The sequence below is a fragment of the Lytechinus pictus genome, chromosome 19, assembly GCF_037042905.1.
Source record: "Lytechinus pictus isolate F3 Inbred chromosome 19, Lp3.0, whole genome shotgun sequence".
Classification (NCBI taxonomy): domain Eukaryota; kingdom Metazoa; phylum Echinodermata; class Echinoidea; order Temnopleuroida; family Toxopneustidae; genus Lytechinus; species Lytechinus pictus.
Window position 1 is genome coordinate 5,060,400 of NC_087263.1, and position 26,839 is coordinate 5,087,238.

The 26,839-nt window shown below is 37.0% G+C and overlaps 1 protein-coding gene across 1 annotated transcript; it reads left to right on the top strand.

Moving 5' to 3' along the window:
- The first annotated feature begins 258 nt into the window (after positions 1 to 258).
- LOC129282626 (26S proteasome non-ATPase regulatory subunit 13-like) lies at positions 259 to 26,537 on the top strand. The gene is made up of 10 exons (XM_064113776.1): positions 259 to 688; positions 13,194 to 13,272; positions 14,527 to 14,617; positions 15,668 to 15,798; positions 17,037 to 17,208; positions 20,173 to 20,252; positions 21,987 to 22,112; positions 23,202 to 23,345; positions 24,031 to 24,147; positions 25,088 to 26,537. Exons 1-10 carry the CDS (start codon positions 591 to 593, stop codon positions 25,187 to 25,189), a joined length of 1,140 nt encoding a protein of 379 aa, XP_063969846.1. The 5' UTR covers positions 259 to 590; the 3' UTR covers positions 25,190 to 26,537.
- The last annotated feature ends 302 nt before the right edge of the window (positions 26,538 to 26,839 follow it).

The window sequence follows — 26,839 nt, forward strand, 5'->3', positions numbered from 1 at the left end:
CGAGATAAAAGACGAAAGGGGAAATAATGGTACAGGAGAAGAGTATAAAATAATATATTTTTCGTGCATTTGAAGTCAGAATCTATCATATTTTTTTTTATAACTAGAAAAATACACATTTTGCTCGCTCGCAATTTGTTTTTAAATAGAACTTGGGCCCATTCGTCATACCTGTTCCCCTCAAAATTGTTTACTTATTGCACCACTTTATGGAACGATGTAATTCGAACGATTGTCCATTGTCCATTAGGAAGGAAGGAAGGAAGAAAGAAAGAAAGAAAGAAAGTTGTTGTTGTTGTTGTTGTTAGTGCTGCTGCTGCTGCTGATGTTGCTGTCGTTGTAGTTCGTAGTGGGCCGTTTTCACAACCCCCCCCCCCAAAAAAAAGGAGGGGATCAAGAGAGAGAGAGAGAAAAAGGAGGAATAGGCTGAACGCCCCCAGTGTTTACAATCCATCCGAAATTTAGATTTCGCTGATACCTTCAGTCTGAGGCGATGACTGTATAGTATAGCTTTACGAGCTCTTGCGAGGTATGAGAATCAGCCAAAACATTAGTATTGTAGATCGACTGCTACCATAAAAATTATCAAAATGAGGGATGTTTCGGTGTATTTAGCTGAACAGAAAAGACAAGCTAATGCAGACGTTGCAGCGACATGGAATGAAATTGAAGAACTGTACAATAAAAAGTGAGTAATTTACACTAATATAGATGTTAGAAATGTTGAAAGTGCGATTGTGTCAGAATTGTGTTCATGAGTCAGCTGAATGAGTGCCACTTTGCGTGTAATTCGAATGAGAAAAATCTTGGACCATTTTTCGGTCACTATGTATGGTTGGAACTAGACCAAAAGCTTCGGTCTCTGTTATGTTGGTTGTTCAGCTGAACTCCGTTGGCTTCACTCACCAAATACAGAGACCGAAGTTCTAGCGCGATCTGTACAGGGGACTCAATGGCCATATAGACCTGTCCTTATCGCAAATAGCGTCTGTCGCGTGAGGGCGTCTGTCATCGCAGAGGATCACGGGATGCGAAAGGGGGCAAACGCGGAATCGGCTTTCGGGAAGCCATACAACGCCATATGTTTTGTGTAGTGTCACTCAAAATCCAGGCTTTTTTTTAAGTCTGATTTCTTCGTATTTAAATTATTTTGGATACTTGAATGTAGATTTATAGAACAATCTTTGTATCATGATTGCCCAGTGAAAGTATGAACTCAATACTCACCGTATTTTCGAAGTTTTCTGGGGCTAAACTTGGGAAGATTTTGTGGGAAAAGTGAGACGGTGATTGCGGGTCATTGCCGATCGTCTTTAGAAAAGAGCACGTCGATCGGTGATCCAAATTAGATAGCATATTTTTCCATAGACAGGAATAACCGTCGTTTCTGGGGATTTATTCAACAATTTCTGACATTTTACTGTAATCCCCATTAACCGACGGTAGGGTATACGTGTGGGCTCGCATGTTTTCTCATTCCCACCCTTTTGTCAATTCACAGTCCAAAGTTTGATGTAATTTTACACATCGAATTTACAATCTAAGGATGTATAGCCATCAAACTTTTAAACCATGATATTTAGTGAAGACAATATTTTAAAAGATATAGATTAAAAGGTATGAAAAATTATACTTTACCGATGTTTAATTGGGTTGAACACGATCAAAATAGTCAATATGGCAGCCAAACTGTGAAATATTTACAAACGAACGGAGAGGGCGTCAACAATCACGAATGTGATATCGATATTGCTTTCGATATTATACGATCTGCTCCTTATGCGAGCGAAACCGCTACGATCACAAGTAGCAGACGACAATCAAACGATCACTTTAGTTCAAGCAGCATAAACGAAAGGCCTGCATGATGGATGCTGTAGCCAAGGGGATATTCGGGGAACACTTCACTCTCAAGCCTGACCAGCGAGAAGCGCTACAGTGTTTGGAGGACGGGAGAGACCTGTGGGTCCAGCTCCCCACTGGACATGGAAAGTCGGCGATTTTCACCGTCTTTCCGATATGGAAATCAAAGGTTATTAATTTTTTAATAGGCCTACTTTATTATAAAATATTGGGAAAATGATAACTACCGTAGTATTAACTTTGACATTCAAAATGCAGCTTTCATCGTTTAGACCCAGATCTAGGTTTGTGGATCACTTAAATTCAAGCAGTATAAACATATGGCCTATTTATACTACATAATTGTTTCAATTGAATATCAAATGGCACTAAAACACTTATATGATGCTATATCTGCATACTAGTCTAACACTGAACATAAAATGAGTGAAAAAATGATTTTAACAGAAAATATTTTTATAGGTTAGAAGTTCCCATAGACCACTACTCCAACTGACCAGACATACAGTCCCAGTTAAATCAAATACACAATTTATTACGTTTATTTACACCTTATTCTTTCTATTCTTCTTTCATTTTACACTATTTATTTTGTGTTGGGCTATTCTGATGACTGGCCACATTGAATGCATTTGTTTATTTCAATGTTTTTAAATCTTTTCTATGTGAACACTGACTGAAATTAAGTATAACGTCGATTATTGCAATCCACACAGTCAAGTCCTGGATCTTCTCGTATAGGCCTATACGTTCAAATCGCTGTACAGAGTTGCTATGATTGTCGTCTCAGGGGGATATGAGTCAATTTTGAAAAGACATTTCCAACATCTTTATACCTATCATATTTAAATGTCTGATTAAGAAACCTTCAAACACCCCCCCCCAAAAAAAGGGGGAACAAACTCTAAGAAATGATGTTAAAATTCTGCAATAGCTATCTATTCAAAGTGTTATTTGAGGGCTCCAATTATAGGCTTTATCATCGAACCATTCAAATTTGAAGGAAAGGGGAGTGTCTCCTTTGCGTCGCTATTATCACCACAATAGAGGCTATACTGCTTGTTTAAGACGACTCGTAATATTAGATCCATATTGACCTTTATACTCTCATGTAGGACCTTTAGGTCTAACTATTCTAAAAACGCAAAACTTTAAAGACAATCAGACCAATTAATGCTACACAGAGTGAACGCCAATTCAGATCCACCCAATCGGCTGGCAAGAAAAAAAGGAGAGAAAGAGAAAGGAAGAAAGAAAGTGGGGTTAAAGAAGAATTATTGTCGACCTATGTTATAATGATAATAATAATGGATGTGTAATGCGCCAAATCCACTCGGCAGGGTGCCCGAGGCGCAGTGAAAGAAAGAAAAACACAGAGAGAAAAATACAAAGTATGTTATAATATATGAAATTATATTACGTGTATTTTTATTTCAGAACTATTTATGAAACATAATTTGCTTAAATGTTAGTCCCTACTGGTGCTTGCGTTGTCTGTTTGATGAGATAAATAATCCTGTTTAAGGAGATTAAATGGTTCTAAATCATCCCGTTTCCAAGTCCATAAATATACACCAAATATATTTCCTTGTATTCGGATTTTTCAAAATTATTGTATGTAGTGACATTGATTTTTTTTAATGACTACTACATTTGCCGCATTTAAGGTCTAAATATAAAACATTTCCAGTCCGTGCTTACGTTGACATTAGTGCATTGGCCATACAGTGGCGTACCGTGTGTCACGGCATGGGGGGACCAGCAAAACAAAATGAGTATACTAATAGAGGCATTTTAAGGGCAGTGCCATTAAACGGATATGTATATTACTGATAAAAAATAATGCGAGCGCCAAGCGCGAGCTGAAAATCTTTGATATTCAGACCTAAAAAGGGACACAAGCATTTTTTTGTAATTATGATACGTGCCCGTCTCGCTAAACAATGCAAAACTGCTGAAATGTTTGTATTTATTGACCCCAAACAGGGACATTTTAAGGACAATAGGGCAATAGGCCTATTTTAGGAATCCATATCCATGTACATATCTCAAAAGCTACGTTTCTCTTCCCTTCTCCCTCTTTTTCTCCTTTTCCCGTTTTTTAAATATTTTTGCCAGCCGAGGGGGGGGGGGGGTGCCCCCATGTCCCCCGTAGTCACTCCACTGATTGGTGAGATATGTCTACTCTTCATGACACGAGCGTAAATCCAGAGGGGGTGGGGGTATGCATCCCCTCCCCCCACACTTTTCAACACAGAAAAAAAATATTCTTTAATTATCAAATGGTCAATAACTTTTAGTATGTGGATTTATCTTTAAATGCAGTCAAGGTGCTTAAATTGGCCAAGTTTTTCCATTTTAAAGATGAAAAATTTCTCACTCGGCCGCTCTGCCCCGCGCTTAATCTAATTTGGCCTTGACAATCACTACGTTTAGCTTATTGCAGAGGTTAATTTATATCCACTGCGTAATGGGAATATGTTTATAATAATTCAATTTTTTAATATAAGATTCCAATGACTTTTAAATATGATGATAACTATGGACCTTAAACGAATCAAACATCCTTTAAATATACACTTTCGTGAATATGGGGGAGGGGCTGTCATAACTTGGAATCTCTGTGGAAGCGCAGGAATTTTTCACCAAAATATAGGCTCAGTCTTCTTCGTTTCTTCCGAAGAAATGGCGAAGCATAGCTGGTCACTTTCACTTTCCTCCCCAGGTAAACATTGATTCTACTAATTTTCTTTAATTTGGATTTATTTTCAATTACATTTGAATTGCTTTCAGATAATTTTGAAATTATTCTGCAACATCTGTCGCAAATGAATTTTTTTGATTTTTGATCTGGTGTCACTTTAATTCCCAATGATTCGACAGCGTCAGCAGTGGTGTAATCACGGTGATCCAATTTTGCATTCAAAGATCTTCTTTTATTATGATGATTATTCAAATTACGGTCACAATTACAACACCAGTAGTCAGCCATAATTACTAAAATGAATTAATGAATCAAATAAAATTACCACCAGCAATCAGCACACCTAACGTTATACATGGCAATATACGAATAAAATAATACGATACGATACACTACACGAAGATAAACGATACTAGTTATAATCGCGATAAATCGAGACATGAAAAAGTTAATAACGATAATGACGTCATTCAAGATGGCAACTTGCAAGAAAAACCGTCAGGTCAGGTGAAAATGTCTTAGATGACAGATTTCTCAATCATCCAGAGGATTTTTTTCAATAACTCCGGCCCAAGGTATGCAATTAGCTTAAGTTATCTATATTACACTGATAATGGAAACCATGAAAATGTCAATTTTGCCTAAAAAAGTTTTAAATCGCGATCTATAAAACGCTAGTTCACTATACGTTGGCTGTAGGTAGGGGCCCCCTCCGCTTCAGTCTATGTATGGTGAGTGAGCCAACGCAGTTCAGCGGAACAACCAAAATACAGAGACTGAAGCTTTTGGTCTAATTTTTCCATTAAAGAATATTCATGAGAAACATAATGTAGACCATATATCTCCATATAAATTTAGCTAGCCAAGTTTTTTGTTATTTTGGGGGAAATATAGTCCTTTTTTTGCAAGTCGGGCTGTTTAGTTTGATCATACAATTTCTATATAGGGGGTGCATGAGACAAATCTAAAGCCAAAAATAAGCTAGTATATATATATATATATATATATATATATATATATACATAATAATAGGCCTATGACATGCAGAATACTATAAATCTGAATTTATTTGAATTTAAAACATTTTAAGTTTTAATAAAATTAAAAACATTTTATGATCCCGTATAGGCCCTATCCCTCAAACCTTTGTAATTTTATTTTGTCTGAAACTGGATATTTAATTCATATAAATGATATACATTCCATTCATTTGAAATAAATCTTATTTCAACATTTACATATTCAATTAATTTCATCGCATTCAGTCACTTCTCTTTCAGATCACCTTCCTCATTAAATTTTTTTTATTTTTATTTTTTGCTTATTTTTCTATCAATATACTTTCATCTATTCTCATTTTTTTGTTATATTTCATTCATTATTTTGTCTATGCATGCCACTTATAAAACTTCAGAATGTCCGACCACGATCCTGAATAATTTGCAATAAGCCTATCTGTGGAGAGAAAAAGAAAACACAGCTCGGTTTATAGGCCTACTCTGAATAAAATCATGATTGAGATAATTATTTATGAAACATGTATTCTTGACTATCGATTGATATTACAAAAATATAAAACTAGAATAAAGTAATCAAATCTACTGCAGAGTTTGTTTTATTGATCATCATTTTATTATTGCTTGGAATTCTGGGACTAGTTTCCTCCACTGCCTCGCCGACGTACCCCTGGGCCGAGAGTGCATGCCCGCTGTCCGTGCATACAATTCAAAGCACACAGCAGCTGCACAGCTCAAAATACGCACAGACAGTGCGCGAAAATGAAAGAAAATTGCACTTGTCTTCATAAAATCTGTGGTAATTCTTGCAGCTATAGACGGCACATATATCTCTGCCACCTATGATTAAGAAGAAAAGTAATGTTAGACTCTGGAACAAATATGACGAGGCGTTTACTGGAACTTAGCAAAATGTTGGCTGCGGGCGTCGATCGTATTTTGATACACTATGGAAATCGTACACTTTATTGTCGGCTGCTTGCGCTCGCATGGTCGCATCCGGACAACAGCGGCGCTATTGCCCCCTTTGCGATCCCATGATCCTTTGCGTGAATCTATTTGCGATAAGGTCTATGTTTATGTACCGGTACTTAAGATCGGATAAAACAGGGAAGTGAATTTGCGCGACAGCCGAGGTAAGTCACTGTTTTTGTTCCTTTTAACTTGATTTTTCTCCGTTTTTGGGCAATTAATGCCAAGAGGGAATATTAATTTGCATTTTGGTCGCGTTAATTTTCAAAATTTTTATTCATTAAAGACAAAAATTGAAGAGCCCCGACGGGGGGATTTCGCATTGCAAGTCCCCTAATGGTGGCTGCACGCTAGCGAGCCGTCTGTGTACGAGGAGAATAAAAAATAAAAAAAATGTTAAAAAACTCCTCGAAACAGACGGCTGCCAGCTGTCTAGGTTGGAACTACCCCTTATTATCGACCACCTAATCTTCTAAGCATCGTATCTGCGAAAAATTCATCAATTTTACCCAGTTTTCGTCTCATTTGTGCAGAAAATTGAGCAGATAAGATTCCCATGACCATGTTTCGCTCGGCGACTCCGATTCAATCCGCGTATATATCGACGAACAACGAATACGACGATTTTACATTTGCTCATTTGCACCCGTCTTTTGAAACCGACCACCCGCGTTACGCTAAGTTTACGGCCGATTCTTGTTGCGGTGGCGAAATATTTTTACTCTTCAAAATCAGTTCTATGATGTCAACATGCTAAATAATTATGATTATCGTCTCACTACTTGAATTGAACTTCCACTGCGAGCTCTGGCACATGATTCGACGGATATTTGTTCTAAAGCCGTTTCCTATCGGATTTCTTGGTTTTTCAGCGGGGTTTGGGTCTGGTCAATACAATTTTGATTAATTCTACTAAATTTTTACTTTTTGTTGCTTCTTTTTTTCTCGTAAAATTGATTCTTACTGTTTCTATGGACACTGCGCCTACTCTCCTGCGCGTATCGACTATCGTTTGTAATACGCAATCATTCTAACGCGCGCAAGGTGGTCGGTTTCAAAAGAGGTGGTCGATATGTGGTAGTCTCACCATATAAGTTAGGGCCCGGCGCGCGGCCAGCCCTTTTAAGTTTGGTTGCATTGAAATGCATGGCATGTTTTCTTATTTTCAATGAACAAATTGAAATAAAGATGGCCTTATCGTCATCCAAGTCACTGGGGACAAACTTGAGACACACCTCAAATATCAGCAAACTTTCAATGGAATCCACGGTTGGAAGATTTTCAAAAGAAATCTATTGTTTGCGATGCGAAACGGTGCGAAGCTTCTCACTGAACGGGGACTTCCTTCCACCACACGTTTTCCCATTGACACAATAACAAATGACTCGGACACTTTTTCAAACGACAAAAATAGTCTTTTTCTTTTCTGTCATGTGGCTGTATATTCTTCCAAGTTGATGAAACAATGATAAAAAACACTAAATAAAACAAAATTAATCACATTAAAAACACTATTTAACTGTCTAATTAATCCTCGTGATCCGAGTCCCCTTCCCGTGTTGAGACTACCAATTTCCCATTAGAGGGGACTCGGATGACGAGTAATAGCATATTACTCGTTATCCGAGTCCCCTCCTATGGGAAATTGGCAGTCTGAACACAGGAAGGGGACTCGGATCACGAGAAGTAATTAGACAGTTAAATAGTGTTTTTAATGTGATTTTCATTGATTTTAATGATTCTTATTATCAAAAATATTCATTGATCATCTAAGAAACTGTCTAAAAGTGGCAGAGTGGTTTTGAAGAGGAGGGAAATGAGGGGTAGATGAATATCAAAGGGTTAATTGCCATTTTGTATTTTTAGGAGAGGGGACTTGGATCACGAGTAATAGTACTCCTAGTTATCCAAGTCCCCTCCTATGGGAAATTTGACGTTTCAACATGGGTAGGGGACTTGGATCACGAGGAGTAATTAGACAGTTAAATAGTGTTTTCAATGTGATTTTCATTAATTTTAATGATTTATTATAGAATATACTCATTTATCATCTCTAGGAAACTGTCTAGTGGCAGAGTGGTTTTGAAGAGGAGGAAAATGAGGGGTAGATGAATATCAACGGGTTAATTGCCGTTTTATTTTAGAGGGGGACTTGGATCACGAGGAGTAATTATACAGACATTCTTTTATTTTACCTAACGAAATAAAGCAATGGAGACTGCAAGAGGGAGATGCAATTTGATTTCTTTAGTAAAAACGTGAGATACAAAATAAAGCATAATCATAAGAAACATATATATGAAAAGAGATTTATTTAGCATAAAAAGTATGACACAATAAAGCTATAAGGACTGAAAAAGAAGTAGATGCAATTCTGATTTATTTAGTAAATTAGGAATCAACGAAATAAAGCAATGAAGACTGATCAAGATCGAGGGATAGGGCTTATTGATTTATTTAGTAAAAACGTAGACGTAATAAAGCAAATTTGATATTGTAAGAAACATAAAAAGATGAATATAATCCTGATTTATTTAATATGAAAAGTTAGTTTATGAACTAAAGCAATAGAGATTGAGAAGAAGTAGATGCAAATTCTGATTTATTACGCCAATAAAGTGGAGACTGAAAAGAGACAAGTGACACACAACTACGAGGTTGGTAGAAACAGGTAGGACATGTTTTACGTTGTGAAAAATTGTCCGTGGATCCGAGTCACCGGGACTTGGATCACGATAATGCCATAAAGATCAATCAAGAATTTACTTTAACTTCCAATTCCACTAAGTCAAATAAAAGACAAAGTTTTCAGTTCAGATTGCCTTGGTCTGGACTTGGCAATCTTGCCTTCATGTACTGCACTGCAGCGAAGCTTGTAACCGATTTTGCAATCGGCAACCGATTCCATTCGATTTCACCACAATCGGCGATCACTTGCCGATCTTTGATCATGCCCCTTAAAGGAAAAAATTGGATATAAAAGATCGGCGTAGATCTACATGTAGTTACAGTGCGTGATCGTTCAGAACATATTTCAAAATTGTTTTTGAGGTGCTAGCTATTTAGAGGTCGCATTAATCAGGGAGAAAGACGCGGTATTATCTCTGACGATGTTTACAAGTATAGATATCTTCTCTTCAACCTCGTGGTGATAGCGGATGCCGCCGTGAAATTTTTAAAGGTCGTATTACTGACGGAGATCACTGCGGTACTCTCTTACATCGTTTATGATGACAGACATCTTCTCTTCAACCTCGTGCTGATAGCGGACGCCGCCGTGAACTTAATAAGGTCGTATTATTGACGTACATCACTGCGCTAATCTCTTACATCGTTTATGATGATAGACATCTTCTTTTCAACCTCATGGTGATAGCGGACGCCGCCGTGAACTTTTAAAGGTCGTCTTATTGACGAACGTCACTGCGCTACTCTCTTACGTCGTTTATGATGATAGACATCTTCAACCTCGTGGTGATAGCGTATGCCGCCGTGAACTATTAAAGGTCGTATTATTGACGGACATCACTGCGCTACTCTCTTACATCGTATGAGATCAAGAGATCATTCCAATCGTTCTAAATCGCTAGCACCTAACATAAAAATACTTATAAAAAATGTCCCGCCGATTGTTCATTGACCTGTGATCTATGAGAATTATTTTCATTTTATTTTCCTTTGCGACTTTGCTCAGAAGATGCGTCATTCGTTTATATTTCTAATAGAAATCAGTCAGTCCGCAAGCCCCTGTGTTAATGAGCAAATGAGCAAGATTTATCCAAGTCCTCTCGTGGCTGAATTCATGTCCCTGCAAAATCTCGTGAATTGTGAGACTTTCTTTCTCAAAGAATTTAACCACTTTTTTCTTGAGTAATATTGATTATTTTTGTACCATGGGCAAGAATAAATGTTACCCTTTTATATTGGTCATTTCTTTTGAATGAAATATTTTGATAAATAAGTGAATTTTTTACCTGAAAAGATGCATCAAACAGAATTTTCTTCCTCTGTTTTCACTTGCAAATTGTGCAACATTTTGTGTTTTAGGCACCAACATTATTTATATCATCAGAAAGCTCAAACTCTATACTTTCTTACAATGTCACTCTTGATATGTGGCATCTTTTAGATGGGTCAGCAGCCAGTTATTTCCATCAAGATGCAAGACGAGATTTCTGAAATTTCTGAGTAACATAAAATCCAGAGTTCTGATTGGCTGAATACTGTTTTCAAAACAAACAGGCGCGGGTAATTTGAAGAGATTACCACATGGTGAGTGTGACCTTGCAGAGGCCCAGTGTGGGGAACATTGGAATTTGCGTGAGTGTGTGGAGTCTATAACCAATCAGAGCGCAGTATTCTTGTTTTTGAGCTGCAAAATGTACTTGGCCTATGAAAAGCTGGCTGCTGACCCATCTAAAATACATCTTCTTATAAAAATTATATCATATTAAAGCTTAGATCTTCAGCTTTATCATGATTTTAAAATCATTTGTGCCCAAACAGAAATTAAGTGTGAAAACAACAACTTTTGTTGCATGAAAAAAAATATTTTGTTTCATGTTTTAGATCAAAAGTTTTTCCTATATTACAACATTCTTTTAAAAATCCAAACACATGACCTAAAAGAATGATTCTTCTTCTTTACAAAGATACCAAAAACATGAAATTTGGTCAATATTTAGAGCAGCAATGGCCGAATAAAAAGAGGTGTTTTGGTTCGCACCAAGCTCATTAACTATGCAAAAACCCTCTTGTCATGAATATCACTTGGATAAAAGAAGCTACTTTTTCAGGGCTTGCGGACTGACTGAAATCACTCATTTTATTGTAAAGCAGTAACACCTCAAAACCCTTTTAAAACATGTTCCAAACAATCGCGCATGTTGGCGACTTCCATTCCAACGCATTCGTCTTTGTGACTTTGTCAGGAAGAGGCGCACGACCGCGAACAAAATTTTGATGTATTCTTTTGTTTTTAAACATCGCTGATTCGATTTTCGATTCAATTTCGATTTTAGAAGCTTAACTGCCGATCCGATTTTCGATCTGATTTTTGATCCGATTTACGACATTAACTGCAGCCAGTGATTTTTGCCTTTGCAGCATTCTATATATATGACTAAGTTAGGCCTATGAGATTTTATTTTTACTAATGTTAGAGCTTAGAGCCTTTTTGTTAGAGGTCTAACATAACGTACAATTTCTCGCCGATTTCACTTTCATTGTCAAGTTGAAATGATCCGCAGTGCAGAGACATGGTCATGTATCGTCTATCTTTAACACGATCGGTATCGTTCTTCTGAACCCAGCTCGGTACAGTGTTAGGGCTCGATTCGGCTACCTTTTCGCGCTCTCAACAGACAACACCTTACACCGTACTTGAAATCACCCAATGTCGAAACTCAGAGGAGTTTGCATTTTTTATCTCTTGACTCCTCTCAGAGTCTGACTCTGAGTTCTCAGTCTATTTTAATTTACCCATGATTTCTTTTGTGAGACCTTCTTCTGCTTGGCTTTGCTTGAGAATTCAAGAATTCAGCGAACAAACACACTTTTTAGACTCGTAATTGGAAGAAAAATAATTCAAAGAATAAAATTAAGTTTTGAGCTAAGTGTGGTACAAACTGCAAATTCAACCATTTATCAACAAGTAATAAGGAAGAGACCATGACACTGGGGAGACCATAATTGAAAGAATCAGCACATATAAATACGGTACTAAGGACAAACGTTGCAATGGAGGGCCGAGCAAAAAAGGAAATATTAGCCAGAGTTAAAGCAGGGGAAACAGCTTCGGGAGATACACGCATATCCTACATGCATGTGATAAAAGAATACCAATGGTACTGAGAAAGGAAATGTTTAAATCCTGTATTAATCCAACAATGACTGGCCATGTGTCTTAAACTCGGTATTGGATTTAGATTGGTTAAACATTTACATCTCCCATGGCCCACCCATCAGGACAGCAAAGAATTAGAAAATAAGTGTTTGACCTTATTTTTAGACATTTACAATACTAATGCCCATGTACTCTTTAAAATTTGATATTGAAACCCTGTGATCCAAAGACAGAAAATACCTGCTAGGCTACCTGTGGATTTACCAGCCCAACAGTCTTGACTCGACTTCCAAACCAAATAAAAGTTTATTAGGGGGAATAAATCAACATCACAAGATGCCAAAATCATTTGGAGATCCCAAGAATTTTGGATGGGAAGATCAGGAGATGAGACATGTCAATAGTCTGTCCCATTCCAGAACGACTTGTTATAACAAATGTAAAAATTTCTATAAATTTATCATTACCCAATCAGATTAAAGGATTTCAGTAGCTTTTAACTGTTATCGCAAATTTGCAAGTTTTATGAAATGGGCCTCTGGACCTGCTCTTAATAGAGACAGTGATTTTCCGTTTCAAAAAATTGTCTTTTCTTTTTCTGTAATTCCATTTCAACTTGATCTAAACATCTGAATTCCATTTTGCAAAGGTGAATTCCATGAATTTGTACATGAAAAGTACATGTATGAGAACCAAACAGAATTTCTGTTTTATTTACCGGTAAATGGAAAATCACTGTCCCTATCTTAACTGGTTGTAAATCTAACATAACCTTTTTTTCTCCCCCTTTCAGATTATGGCATCAGGTGACCCTCAAGCTCTTAGACTTTGTAAAGCATGAACAGTTTGCACAAGGAGATGGACTCTTAAAGGTAACAAAGCCAAATGAACACAGATATGCCGACTTCCATATTACAGTATTGTCGACTGGGTTGGGGGCCTGGTATGATGGATGAGGGGGAAAAAAGGTGTTATATGCAGGGTGCTACATAACTTTTTTAGAAGCACTTGCCAGGTCAGGCAAGTAAATTTTCAAATAGTTGGAATATACTTGCCCCAAAATCTATTTCACTTGCCCGAAAAATCCTTGAAAAAAAGTTTTACCTCTTCAAAAGAAAGTTTTGCGGTTCTATAAATCGTTGACTTTTTATCTTTTGACATGAACTGATCTACCTGCCATGAGCAAAATTAGGGTCAATATCATATCGACCCTAATTTTGGTCATTCTACTTTGAGAATTTTGCTTGCCCAATTCGGGCAAGTAGTTTTGGTCTTTACTTCAAAACACTTGTCTGACTCTAACTTTTACTTGCCCCAGGCAATCTGGCAAGTGCTTATGTAGCACCCTGTATATGGAAGATTAGGTTTAAGAACTTTTCTGTATTTTCGATTGTATTTGGCATGAAGTACCTCTCTTTGTTTTCCCTATTCATTTCTTTACAAAATCTTTTTTGGACACTGATCGCTGTGAGATTGAAGTAATATGTACTTGTTGAATGAATTCAACACTCCATGAAAGGTTTCTGAGTTCATAACCTTTGATATTATGCAGGGCTTGTCCACCTTCATATACCCTTGCTGCCATTGAATTCCCCTTTTACCCACAATGTTTCTCAGGCTTGCTTTTTTTTCTAATAACCTTTCACTCAATGGTTTACTGTAAAGGCTGTATTATGATCTAATAATCATTTCATCTAAATTAGATTATCAAGAGCCCAGATAAATGAGTGACATTGCTCTTTGCTTTCAGACTACTGGGGTGTTTCATAAAGCTATTTGTAAAGATATGCACACCTTTACGCATGACTGGAACATGTTCTTAGATCATGAATCAATTATATAGGGATATCACATAGCACAAGAAAGGATCACCAGTCGTGCTTAAAGTCATTCGTATCTTACGAACAGCTTTATGAAACACCCACCTGGTAGTAATATTATTCAATCATCAAGCAATGTGTATAACAAACAGAAGCATAAAGTGTCTTCACAGAAGTACGCCCTATATATACAGGTTCCTCTTTCAAATTCATTATCAAAATTCTTTTTAAAGCAGTGTATTATGCGCTGAAATTTTTTATTTACATTATATAATTGTTGCATTAATTTGTTTCTCTCCTGGTTAGTTGTACGAGAACTTCCTGTCAGACTTTGAGCATAGGATCAACCCTCTGTCATTGGCTGAAATCGGTGCTGTCATTGTCAGACAAGTCCCAGGTAAGATGCACAAATGGATCAAGGGGTTAACCCAACTATCATGGCCTTCATTTTCACCTTTATCACCATCATCCTCATTCTCAACATCTCCATTTTCATCATTATAAAATTATGAACAAAATAACATTTCCATTCTGCTTTATAAATGTATTTCTTTAATCTGATGAGTTTTATTCCGGGGTTGTCATTTTTTTTTCAAGCAATCTGCTTATAATGACTATCCTTCTCTTGCAAACTGTAAATGTTATAATTTTTTGTTGGTAGTAGATCATATTTGTTTAGAATGACTTTTTTATTAGTATTTTTTTTCTTTATGATTCATACCAAAATCAAATACCAATATATTATGTTTGTTATGTAATGAAAATTGTATTGTATACGAATGTTATGAATGCAGAAGAAAACAATAAATCAAATCAAACTAAGACTGGAGTATCTTGATCCTGGAAAAACTTGAGATCTTGGCTTTTGATCGCACATGCATGCACGTAGCCCATTACATAATCTACAAATTTATATTCATGTATTTGATTATTTTGTAATTTATTTATGAAATTTTAATTTGGATGTAAATTTCTTAAAGCCCTTGAAGTGCTATTTTTTTATTATAGACTATTTTTAGTATTAGGATTCTGATCAAATGCACATAAAAATAATTGGTAGGAAATATTTTCTTGTTTTTTGTAATTTACATATTTTTGTGTTTTTGACTTCATCAGCGACACCTAACATGAAATTAATTCATGAATTTTAAGGAAATATGCAATTATTGAAAAGAGCATGGTGTCATTATACAGTGGTGCTCAAAAACAAGTGAACCCAACCAGAAAATGAAAATATTAAAAGTGTTTTTAATAAAATATTCCATTTAATATAAAAGATTGTTTCTCTGGGCTCGCCGGACCTTGTATTGTTGTTTTTGACATTCAACACTCAGCATGAAGGAGCACATTATGTGGTGGGGTTCACTAATTTTTTAGCACAAATGTATATACATGTATACATTTTGATTATTTCATCTATTTTAATCTTCTATTCTGTTTGCCACAGATTACAATGAGGCATTGACATTTATTGACAAGATCTATGAGAAAGTCAAAGCAACTGACCAGGCTGGCATACTATGTTTGACGGTCAGTGGTATGATGAAACTAAAGGTCAATGACCTGGAAGGCACAAAGGTACAGTATGATACAATTTTTCCTTTCTCTATCACACACACAGACACTGTGTCTGTCTTTTACTCTGTCCCTCCCTTTCTGTAGATTATTTGCTTTATTATGCCTAACATGACCTGAAACATACTCCGTTGTCGTGCTCTTTTGTAAACATTTTCTCCAACTTCATGAAGTCTTGTTGACTGGTAGTGCAAAAAAAAAATTGTTTACACACAATATATATATATATCAACATATTTTCATATGAAAGTATTTTATATGAAAATATTATTCATTGGAATGAATTGAATATTGAAATTGATATTGTTCATAAGATGAATTTTCAAATTTGAATCTTAATTCAATCCCTCAAATTCATTTCAAGGTAAACTCTTGCAATTGCAGTGTGCAAAATATATTGATGAAAAGACTGTAATAATGACTAATAATAATACATTGTCCCATATGTGCTTATCTGTGTTGGATACATTCAGTGTGATCATTTTTCAGCTTACATTTCAAAATGACAAAAACTAGGTTGATGGAAAATGTACCAGATCTAGCTCTACAATAGTATGGTGACAATTAATCTTTTTTTTTAGATTTTCTCATGAAATCATTTATGCAAGTACATTAGTTAAAGGACAAGTCCACCCCAACCATTAGTTGATTTGAATAAAAAGAGAAAAATCCAACGAGCATAACACTGAAAATTTTATCAAAATCAGATGTAAAATAAGAAAGTTATGACATTTTAAAGGTTCGCTTAATTTCACAGAACAGTTATATGCACATCCTGGTCGGTATGCAAATGAGACGACTGATGACGTCATCCACTCACTATTTCTTTTGTTTTAATACTATATGGTTCAGACAAGTTGATCCTTATTGTCAAAATCTGTAAAAAAGGAAATATTGTATAATTCAAACAATAAAAAACAAAAGAAATAGTGAGTGATGGACATCATCGACTGTCTCATTTGCATGTCACTGAGATGTGCATATAACTGTTTTGTGAAAAATAAGCGAAACTTTAAAATGTCATAACTTTCTTAGTTTACATCCGATTTTGATGAAATTTTTAGCGTTTTGCTAGTTGGATTTTTCTCTATTTATTCATATCATCTTTTTGGGGGGATGGACTTGACCTTTAATCTTTATGCCCCAAAGTTCATGTGACCATTAAACTTATTCAAAAACACCATCTTGAAGAATAACAAATAAGTACTTGTGAAATATTCATTTCCTTGTGATATCGGTAGGTCAAGGTGGAAGAGGTTCAAAAGATCTTGGACAATTACGACGGAGTGACCACTGTCCATGCTAGATTCTATGACCTGTCCAGTAATTATTACAAGGTGACCGGTAACCACGCACTCTACTATCGGGACGCACTAAGGTATCTTGGCTGCTTGGACATCAAAGATATTGCGGGTAAGGGACGTGTAATGATGATGATGAGGAAGATGATACACAGCATGGGCGGAAATCTGTGCCGAAAGGTAGGGGGGACAACAGGGGCTGATCCAGCCTTCGCCAATAGGGGGCATGGTCACTTTTTAGCTTTATCCTTATAAATCAACATAAATATATGCATATCGTTGTCCTTATTTATATAATGCGAGCGCGAAGCGCGAGCAATTTTTTTGGGGAAAATTTATGTATTTTTTTCCCTGAAATTTGAACATTCTGGGCAATGTTTGTTATCCTGGAAAAGATGTATATACAACTAAATATTTACTACGACCGCGAAGTGCGAGCAGAGGTTAACTGATGGAAAAGGTACCTGTTAAAGACTGCTTGCAATTAGCCATGAAGACGTTACATATTTCAACAATCAAATAATGCGATCGCGAAGCGCGAGCTGAAATTTTTTGAAATTTTTACCTAAAGACTGGAAATTCTAAGCACTTTTTTTATAATAGGTATATAACTAAACAATTGATGCGAACGCGAAGCACGAGCGGAAGGTTTTGAGATTTAGACCTAAGAACGAGACACTCTGTTCATGTTTTGTAAATCATGAAAAGGATGAGTAATTGGGGTCTTTCTTACACCCGGTCCTTACATTAATAAAGCGAGTGCAAAATGCAGCCAGAAAATGTTCATATACGTTTAATTTGAATTGATCGAAAGGGTACTTGTTAAGGACTGCTTGCACTTAGCCATGAAGACGTTACATATTTCAACAATCAATGCTAGCGCGAATCGCGAGCTGAAATTTTTTGACATTTTTAAAAAAAGAATCGAAAATTTTAATCAATTTTTGTAATCGTGAACAGGGTAGCTATATAACTAAACAATTGATGTAAGCGAAGCTTTAGCAGAAATATTCGAGATTTAGACCTAAAAACGGGACACTCTACTCATGTTTTGTAAATCATGAAAAGGATGAGCAATAGGGGATCTTTCTACATTAATAATGCGAGCACAAAGCGCGAGCAGAAAATTTTTGATATTGTGATCTGAAACTGGATAATGATTTAAATAGAGAACAAATTGAATATCTGAATAAACATGAGCGTGTTTCAGATTTAGACCTAGAATCTCGGCATTTTACACATCTATCAGCGAGCGCGAAGCGCGAGCTTAAACTATTTGATATTCCGATCTGAAAAAAAGAGTCAATTTCAGCTATATATTTCAAGCACTTTGTAGGAAAATTGTGAGGTGGATATGGATCACACTTAATAAAGAGCTGATATTTTTCATTATTATTTGAGTTTTGACATAGGACCGGGACATCCTTAGGACAAGTCATATGAAAATGATGACTATCTTCCTATTCCTCTTACTAAGCGCAAGATGAAACAAAAGGGACAATTTAATCATTAAATTGATATCTTATTTATTAATGCATAATGCGGGCGAGAAATCTGATGATGTTATGGCCTGAAAACTGGACATTTCAAGCACTTTTGTAATTAGGAATAGAATGCATCAGTTAAAACATTTTAACCATCAATGCGAGCGCAAATCGCGAGCCAAAATCTTTGATAAACTGTCATGAAAATCAATATTGAGACATACATAAATCGCCAATCAAAATGCGAGTAGCACTATTTGCTACGTTTTGACAATCAGACTTGAAAAGGGATATTTTCAAACTAAATGGAATACACAAAAATAATAGGTACTGAATAAATCGAATTTTGCGAGCGCTCAGTGCGAGTAGAAAATGTCAATATTCAGACCATAAAAGCTGTAACTTTTACAGATCACTTTTTTAAAAATCCGTTTGTAAATCACACAAAATAATGAAAGTTTGATTTCCGAGGTTAAATGTATAATGTATATTGACTTCCAAACATGATATTTAAGCTCCATATTGAAAAATCACCTCACAGGCAATGCGAGCGCGAAGCGCGAGCGAAATTTTTATATAGTGACATGAAAGATTCTTTTTATTTTCCAAGTTTTCCCCAAATCATCTTATTTTATTCACTCTGGAAAATTTGACAAGCAAAAAAAACAAAGGTTTTCGCCCAAAATGTAAGGTCATTTAGTCCAAAATACACGTATTATTTCGAATGTGAATGATGCATTTTTCTCCATCATAAAAGACCAAAATAGTAGGGGGGACATTTGATATTGTGTCCCCCCTACTATTTTTGGTAGGGGGGACACGTCCCCCCTGTCCCCCCTGGGATTTCCGCCCATGATACACAGCATTTATATTGTACCATATATCTGTTTAAAACATTCATAGGCGCAGGCTCATCCAATTTAAAGGAAACGTTTGCCAATTTGAGGATCCCCATAGAAAGTACAACAAGACTTTTTAAACGTCCATAACTTGCTTATTTCATAACCAATTTTGATGAAACTTGTTTTAAATTGATCCTCTCATTTTACTCTTTCCAATAAGATTGCTTCTCTTCGTAGGTTTTGGTTTCCTTTAAAGCTAATTGCTACACATCTGCTGAAATAAGTGAGTTTGAGAGACGTTTTCAAGAGTTCAATGTTGAAAGAAGAAGGGAGGAAGCTCCAAATGCGTGAAACAATATATGAAATTGAAAAGGCACTGTCTCCATTCACTGTGTGTTATAAATAGCTATTCTTAAAATGTACCTATTGAGATACATGTACCTATTAAATAATACAGAGAATGAAGTTGCCGACAAGGTTACTTGTATAGAGAAACGTAATTGGTTTGAGAGGAGAAGTCCTTGTTTTTGCAACTTGGTAACATTAAAATTAATGCAGTATGAATGTTTTGAGTGGTGAATTAGTGTGTTTTCATTGCAATAGGCCTGAATACAAGATTACACTGCTCAGAATGATGCATTATGGGTCACCAACCTGGCTAGATTTGGGTAGTTAAGGAGTTGAGATGGCAGCTGGATTGTAATTGCTGTCATTATTAATATTACATTTTTTTCTGATTGATTTTGTTAGAGGAAGAGAGGAGAGAGCGTGCTTTCAACCTAGGTCTTGCGGCTCTACTAGGAGATGGCGTCTACAATTTTGGTGAATTGGTAAGCTCTAGAGACGACTTCTTCAGAATTACTTGTAATTCAAGCACAATCTCTGTGCACTTATGTATTGTGTGAGATTTGTCAACGTCAGGGAATTTTTTTATCTTTTGGCATTATGTCTCAGTTCCTTGGCTTCAAATCCATCTTTTACCTTCATGTATCTCAGCAATTTTTGTCTTGCCTGCATGTAGGCGCTGCTTTTCTGATGGCGGCGTTGTCGTCAACATCGAAATCTTAACCAAGGTTGAGTTTTTAAAATGTCAACATCAAAATCTTAACCAAGGTTGAGTTTCTAAAATGTCATCATAACCTAGAAAGTATATGAACCTAGTTCATGAAACTTGGACATTAAGAGTAATCAAGCATTACGGAACATCGTGCCTGAGTTTCAGGTCACATGACCAAGATCATTTAGAGTCAATGAACTTTATAGACCATGTTGGGGGAATCAAATCAAAAAAGTATATGGACCTAGTTCATGAAATGTGGAAATATGGGTAATGTTGTCTCTCTCTACATCCTGCCTGAGTTTCAGGTCACATGACCAAGGTCAAAGGTGATTTGAGGTCAACGAACTTTGGCCATGTCAAGACAAAAAACTTCCATTTGAGAACACTATACCCCAGTTTCCCTTCTCATCAATTCTTTTCTCCAAGTACGACAAACCCTAACTGCCCCAAGCAAGCAATTTAAGTATCAAAACACCTGTTTCTTGACGTCGGTCCGAAGATAACACAACAGCCCGGCATATATACAGTCACAGCAGGGGGCCACACACGATGGGATGCATGCGCAGCGCTGAGTGCAGTCCCTAGCTGCAAAGCATGCCGTCATTTTTATTCGCTTACTTATTTCGAGGTCAATTTTCTTCGTTCGAAATTGAAAATTGACTAACATTGGATTACTGAATACAATATGCCTTTGAAAACGTGATTAAATATCGAATACAATAATTTCATTCCGAAGGTCCTACTACAGGCAGAGAAGTCTTACGTAATAGCACAGCTATTGTTTATCTTTTCGTCCTTTGCTCAACGCTCATATACTGGCCTGTGGAGGTGAAATTGAGACAGCGGGGATTACCCCTGGATTACCTGGCCAAGCGCGGTTGATAAGGGCTTGGAAATGATTTTTGGGAGATCCCAAATGGAAAATGGGGTATAACACCGCAGTTTGCAATCTGAACTGCGGTCTTTCTCCAAACGGGGGTTTGACGTAATGTTGGGGGCATTTGTTGAATTGCCATCATAACTTTGAAAGTTAATGGGTCTGATTCATGAAACTTGGACATATGGGTAATGGTGTCTCACTCTACATCCTGCCTGAGCTTCAGGTCACATGGCCAAGGTCAAAGGTGATTTGAGGTCGATGAACTTTGGCCATGTTGAGAGTATTTGTTGAATTGCCACAATGGATCTATTTCATGTAAAAATGGACATAAGAGTAATCAAGTATCATTGAACATTCTGCGTGAGTTTCAGGTCACATGACGAAGGTCGATAAACTTTGGTCATGTTGAGAGTATTTGGTGAATTACCATCATGACTTTAAAGTGTATCGCTTTAGTTCATGAAAATGTGGACATAAGGGTAATCAAGTATCACTGATTGTCTTACACTAGTCTTAGGTCACATGATCAAGATTAATGGTCATTGAAGATCAAATCAAGGCCAGACCAAATGTTACATTACCCTCACTCCCTCTCTCTTTTCATTTCTACCGCTTTTCTTGCAGTTAGCACATCCTGTTCTGGAATCACTACGAACGACAGAGAAATCCTGGTTGGTAGATCTACTCTTTGCATTCAACAGCGGCAATCTAGACAAATTTGAATCCATGGCACAAGTTTGGAAACAACAGGTATGAATGCTGACCTCAAAACTACCCTGGATCCTATTTCTTAAAGGGAAATTCACTCTGACAAAAATTTTGTTGTGAAAATAGCAGAATGATAACAAACATTGGTGAAGGTTTGAGGAAAATCCATTAATTATTCGGAAAGTTATTAGAATTTCAAGTTTTTGATTTTTGACGTCATATTAACGAGCAGCTTTTTTATTTTAATAGATTTTCCTCAAACCTTCGCCAATATGTTTTTGTATGTTTAATTTCACAATGAATTTTTGTCAGGGTGAACTTCCCCTTTAAAGAGTTACAATAATTGTAATAATTATGATAATTGTGATTATGGCAAATATCATAGTCATATGGTTCAGCAGCCAGTCATTATCATGTTTTCGTGGTAGTTAAAGAAATCCCAAAGTTACCATCGTTGCAGGTCTTGATGAAACAGGCCCACGATCTATCAAGGCAGTCTAATAGGGGGAGGATAGGGTGATACGGGGAGAGAACACTACTTTCTGTTACTCCACGGCCCCGTCTTACAAAGAGTTATGATTGATCCAGTCAATCTCAACTGTATGGAAATCCATCCATATATTTTTTTCTACAGGAAATTTGCACAATCTCATTAGTAAAGAAAGAGAATCGCACTGAATCATCAAAAGAACGATGAATATATATCATATCTAGAAAATATATTGAACAAATTTGCATTTTATATAGTTGTGGTTGATCGGATCAATGGTAACTCTTTGTAAGACGGGGCCCAGACAACACCGCTGCTGGAGATGGTGGCAGTGTTCAGTCCTGGGGGCCGTTTAATAAAGCTGTTCGTAAGTTAAGAGTGACTCTAAGAAAGACTGGTGATCCTTGAAGATTTAGCGTGATTCTCTTTGTTTACTAGGTTGTGCAAATTTCCTGTCGGAAAAATTATGGTATGGATGGATCTCCATAAATTATAGCTGACGTTGATTGGATCAATCGTAACTCTTTGTAAGATAGGGCTCTGTGGTCCCAAGAGAGTCAACTTGGACAGTTGGAAGAGTCTTGGATGTATGCCTTTACACTGTATGTGTAGTCATTCTTTTTCCGATTGCCTTATAACAGCCTGACCTAGCAACGAGTGAGCTTCCATTGCGGCAGAAAATCTCCCTTTTATGTCTGATGGAGATGACGTTCACAAGACCTGCTAACAACCGCAGCCTAACATTCTCAGAGATTGCACAAGCCGCTAAATTACCATTAAATGAGGTTAGTACCGTAGCACAGTTTGCCAGGCATCTTTTTCTGTCAGGGACTCTGGGAGGCTCCATGACAAATTTATTGAATTTAGCATGAAATAGTTAAACTATTTTCAAGATCTCTGATCAACACATTGGCTGTCCACACTGTACTGCGTTTAATTTAGAAAGATACTACATGTGTAGTTGGATTTATATAGCACTTTTTTTCCAGAAGATATCAAGCATAACTATTTTTTCTTGCACTTTAGCAAGACCTGCCATTTTATGAGCAGCTGATCTCATTGATCTGTCGTTAAAATGGCATGGAAAGTTGGATATCAATGTCAGATTCGCTGTAGAAAGTATTGTTTTCATATTAATTTAAACCTACTAATGGCATAAAAAAAGATAAGTTTATACAATCAAACCACCATAGTTTAGACATGAATATTGAGTAATGAACACTTAACCCTAACTATTCTGGGCTATTATTCTCCATGAAAAGACCGGCCTCGGAGGCCCCTTCCCTTATTGATCTCTGAGACGCTACACGTAGGTCCGATGAATTTGAATATTTGTATGATCATAGATCTTTACTTGCTGAATCTGATGGTGTGAGTTATTTTAATTTTAATCAATTATGCAATTTTTTAACTGGGCACCCAAATTAACTTATGAAGATTACAACCACTGTGGGTATTCTTCTTCCTTAGGTTGAGATCTTAGTGATGAAGGCATTATCATTGGGTCTGGTGAAAGGTTCTATAGATCAGGTAGAGAACAAGGTCCATATGACGTGGGTACAACCAAGAGTGCTGGATGCAAAACAGGTGAGATAAGGACAAATCGTGATGAGGATGATTGAGTGATGTCATTGTTTTGGGCTTTGGTGTGGTGATGTTGATGGTGGTGGTGGTGGTGATGATGATGATGATGATGATGATGATGGTGATGGTGATGATGATGATGATGATGGTGATGGTGGTGATGATGGTGATGGTGGTGATGATGGTGATGATGATGATTATGGTGATGGTGATGGTGATGGTGATGATGATGATGGTAATGGTGATGGTGATGTTGATGATGATGATGATGGTGATGATGGTGGTGATGATGATGATGATGGTGGTGATGGTGATGATGGTGGTGATGATGGTGGTGATGGTGGTGGTGGTGATGATGATGATGGTGATGATGATGGTGATGGTGATGGTGATGGTGATGGTGATGATGATGGTGATGGTGATGTTGATGATGATGGTGGTGATGGTGATGATGGTGATGAAGGTGGTGGTGATGGTGGTGATGATGATGATGATGGTGGTGGTGGTGGTGGTGGTGGTAGTGGTGATGATGATGATGGTGATGATGATGATGATAATGGTGGTGGTGATGGTGATGATGGTGATGGTGATGATGATGATGGTTATGATGACGACGACGATGATGGTAATGGTGATGGCAGTGATAATGATGATGATGACGACGACGACGATGGGGGTAGCATTGGTGATGGTGGTGGTGGTGATAATGAGGATGATCATCATGATCATGATGGTGGTGGTTGTGATCGTGACAGGTGGGATGTTGATGATGATGATGATGATGATGATAGTGGTGATGGTGGTGTTGGTGTTTGATAATGATGATTGTGATAGTGGTGGTAATAAAGTGATAATTTTGGTAATCTACTCCTTCACATACATTCTTTTTACACAGCCAAGTAAAGAATGCCATCATAATTTGTCTCGATCTCTCCCTCACCAGATTTCCACGATGCAGACCCGACTTGGAGAATGGTGCGAATACATCAAGACCACTCAAGTCATGCTAGAAGATCGAGCACAGGATATTCTGGACAGAAATTGATTCATTCCCGTTCCTCGTCCTACTTGGGTAGACCCAGGGGCCTGTTGCAGAAAGAGTTGCGTTTAAACGCAAGTAAAAATATGAAGCGCAAGTCCCGAATACGGGTGCTTCATTGGCAGAAAATCAAGTTGCGCAAGATTTTTTTTGTTGCGTTTGATCGCAACTCTCTCTGCAATGGGCCACAGATGTCTTAGACAAGTTACTATCCTGTTCATTTCCAAGATTATGGAGTCAACTGGTTTAATGTGTTGCCCTCTGAAAATGGTTGGTCCGTACAATGCTTTTGGGACTCACGGATCCTGGTAGTCAACATGTTAACGCATTGTCTTCTAGAAGTGGGTTTGTCCCTGTACAAATAATTGGGGATTCTATAGAACTCAGTAGCCAACATACCCACTGCCTACTAGAACCAGATGATCCATGGACAAAGTTTATGGCAGTAACAGAACTTAATAGTCAATTGGTTAACCCATTTCATACTGGAACGGGGTGCTCACGGTACGAAATCTCTGGAAACGACAGAGCTCCCAGAAGTCAAAATGTTCACTTAACACGAGAGTCCATTGAGGATGTCGTCTATATCCCAAAATTTCATCCAGAAGTATGCTAAATAGATTAAAAACCGACCAAAATTTTAGTTGGACTGACACGAAGTTCATATTGTATTCTCTTTTAGTCTCATGCTGTTCTTGTGGCAGAATAAAAACCACCTTGAAAATGGTATAATCTCAAATGTTTGTGATGCTTTAAAAGCTACATGTACTTTTAACTGGATTTCCCATAAACCAGTTTAGAAAACCAGTTTAGAAGATCACTTCGCTAGCATCTTCTTCACCATCTCCCGAACTGATTTCCAGGGGCTTGTTGCTATGGGAACGCTCTCCGCAGAGTCGCGTGTTTCACACAAAATTTGAAACCGCAGCTCAGGCATTCTACGAACAGTGTGTACTGACGTGCCCAACATGCACACACTCTCATACTTGCGTGCAAAGATTGCTTCCCGAAGAAAAGTTGTGTCCTCGCCTACATTTAAAACGGTGTAACGAGGCAAAGCGGTCTTGAAAACCACATCGCGAGGTGGGTTTCTAAGATTGCTTTGGGCATTCCCATTATAAGTTAAACTTGAATCCACTAAAATGGTTTCCATTAAACTATTTTAAGAAATTAAATAAGAACAGGGTTCAATTTACAGTAAAAGAAAAACAATGGTATGAGAATAGGTAATGAAAAATCATAATGATAAATTGTGGCACTCTCTTGTATATTGTTTAATTTTGATATGTATTTAGCAAAGTAATTTTGTTTTAGTAATATTGTATATGTTTCAGTAAAACTGTTAAAAAGAAAACATTCTTTAAAAACTATTTTGGTTGTCACTTATTACATGTGTACCTGCTTTGCCTTTTCATTTCAATGTGATTAGGGGTGATGGAGGAGACAAATAAAGTGAGAAGATGGAGAGAGAGAAAGAAAGAAAAAAGAGGGAAGGAAGGAAGAAAAGAAGGAAGGGATAGAAAGAAAGGGAGGAAAGCTGGAGGGTAGGAGGAAGGGATAGGGCAAGAGAGAAGAAGAAAGGAAGAGGTTAGAGGGGAGTTTGATGATGGAAAAAAAAGAGAGTATAGAGCAAGTAATAAAAGAAGAGAAAGAGAA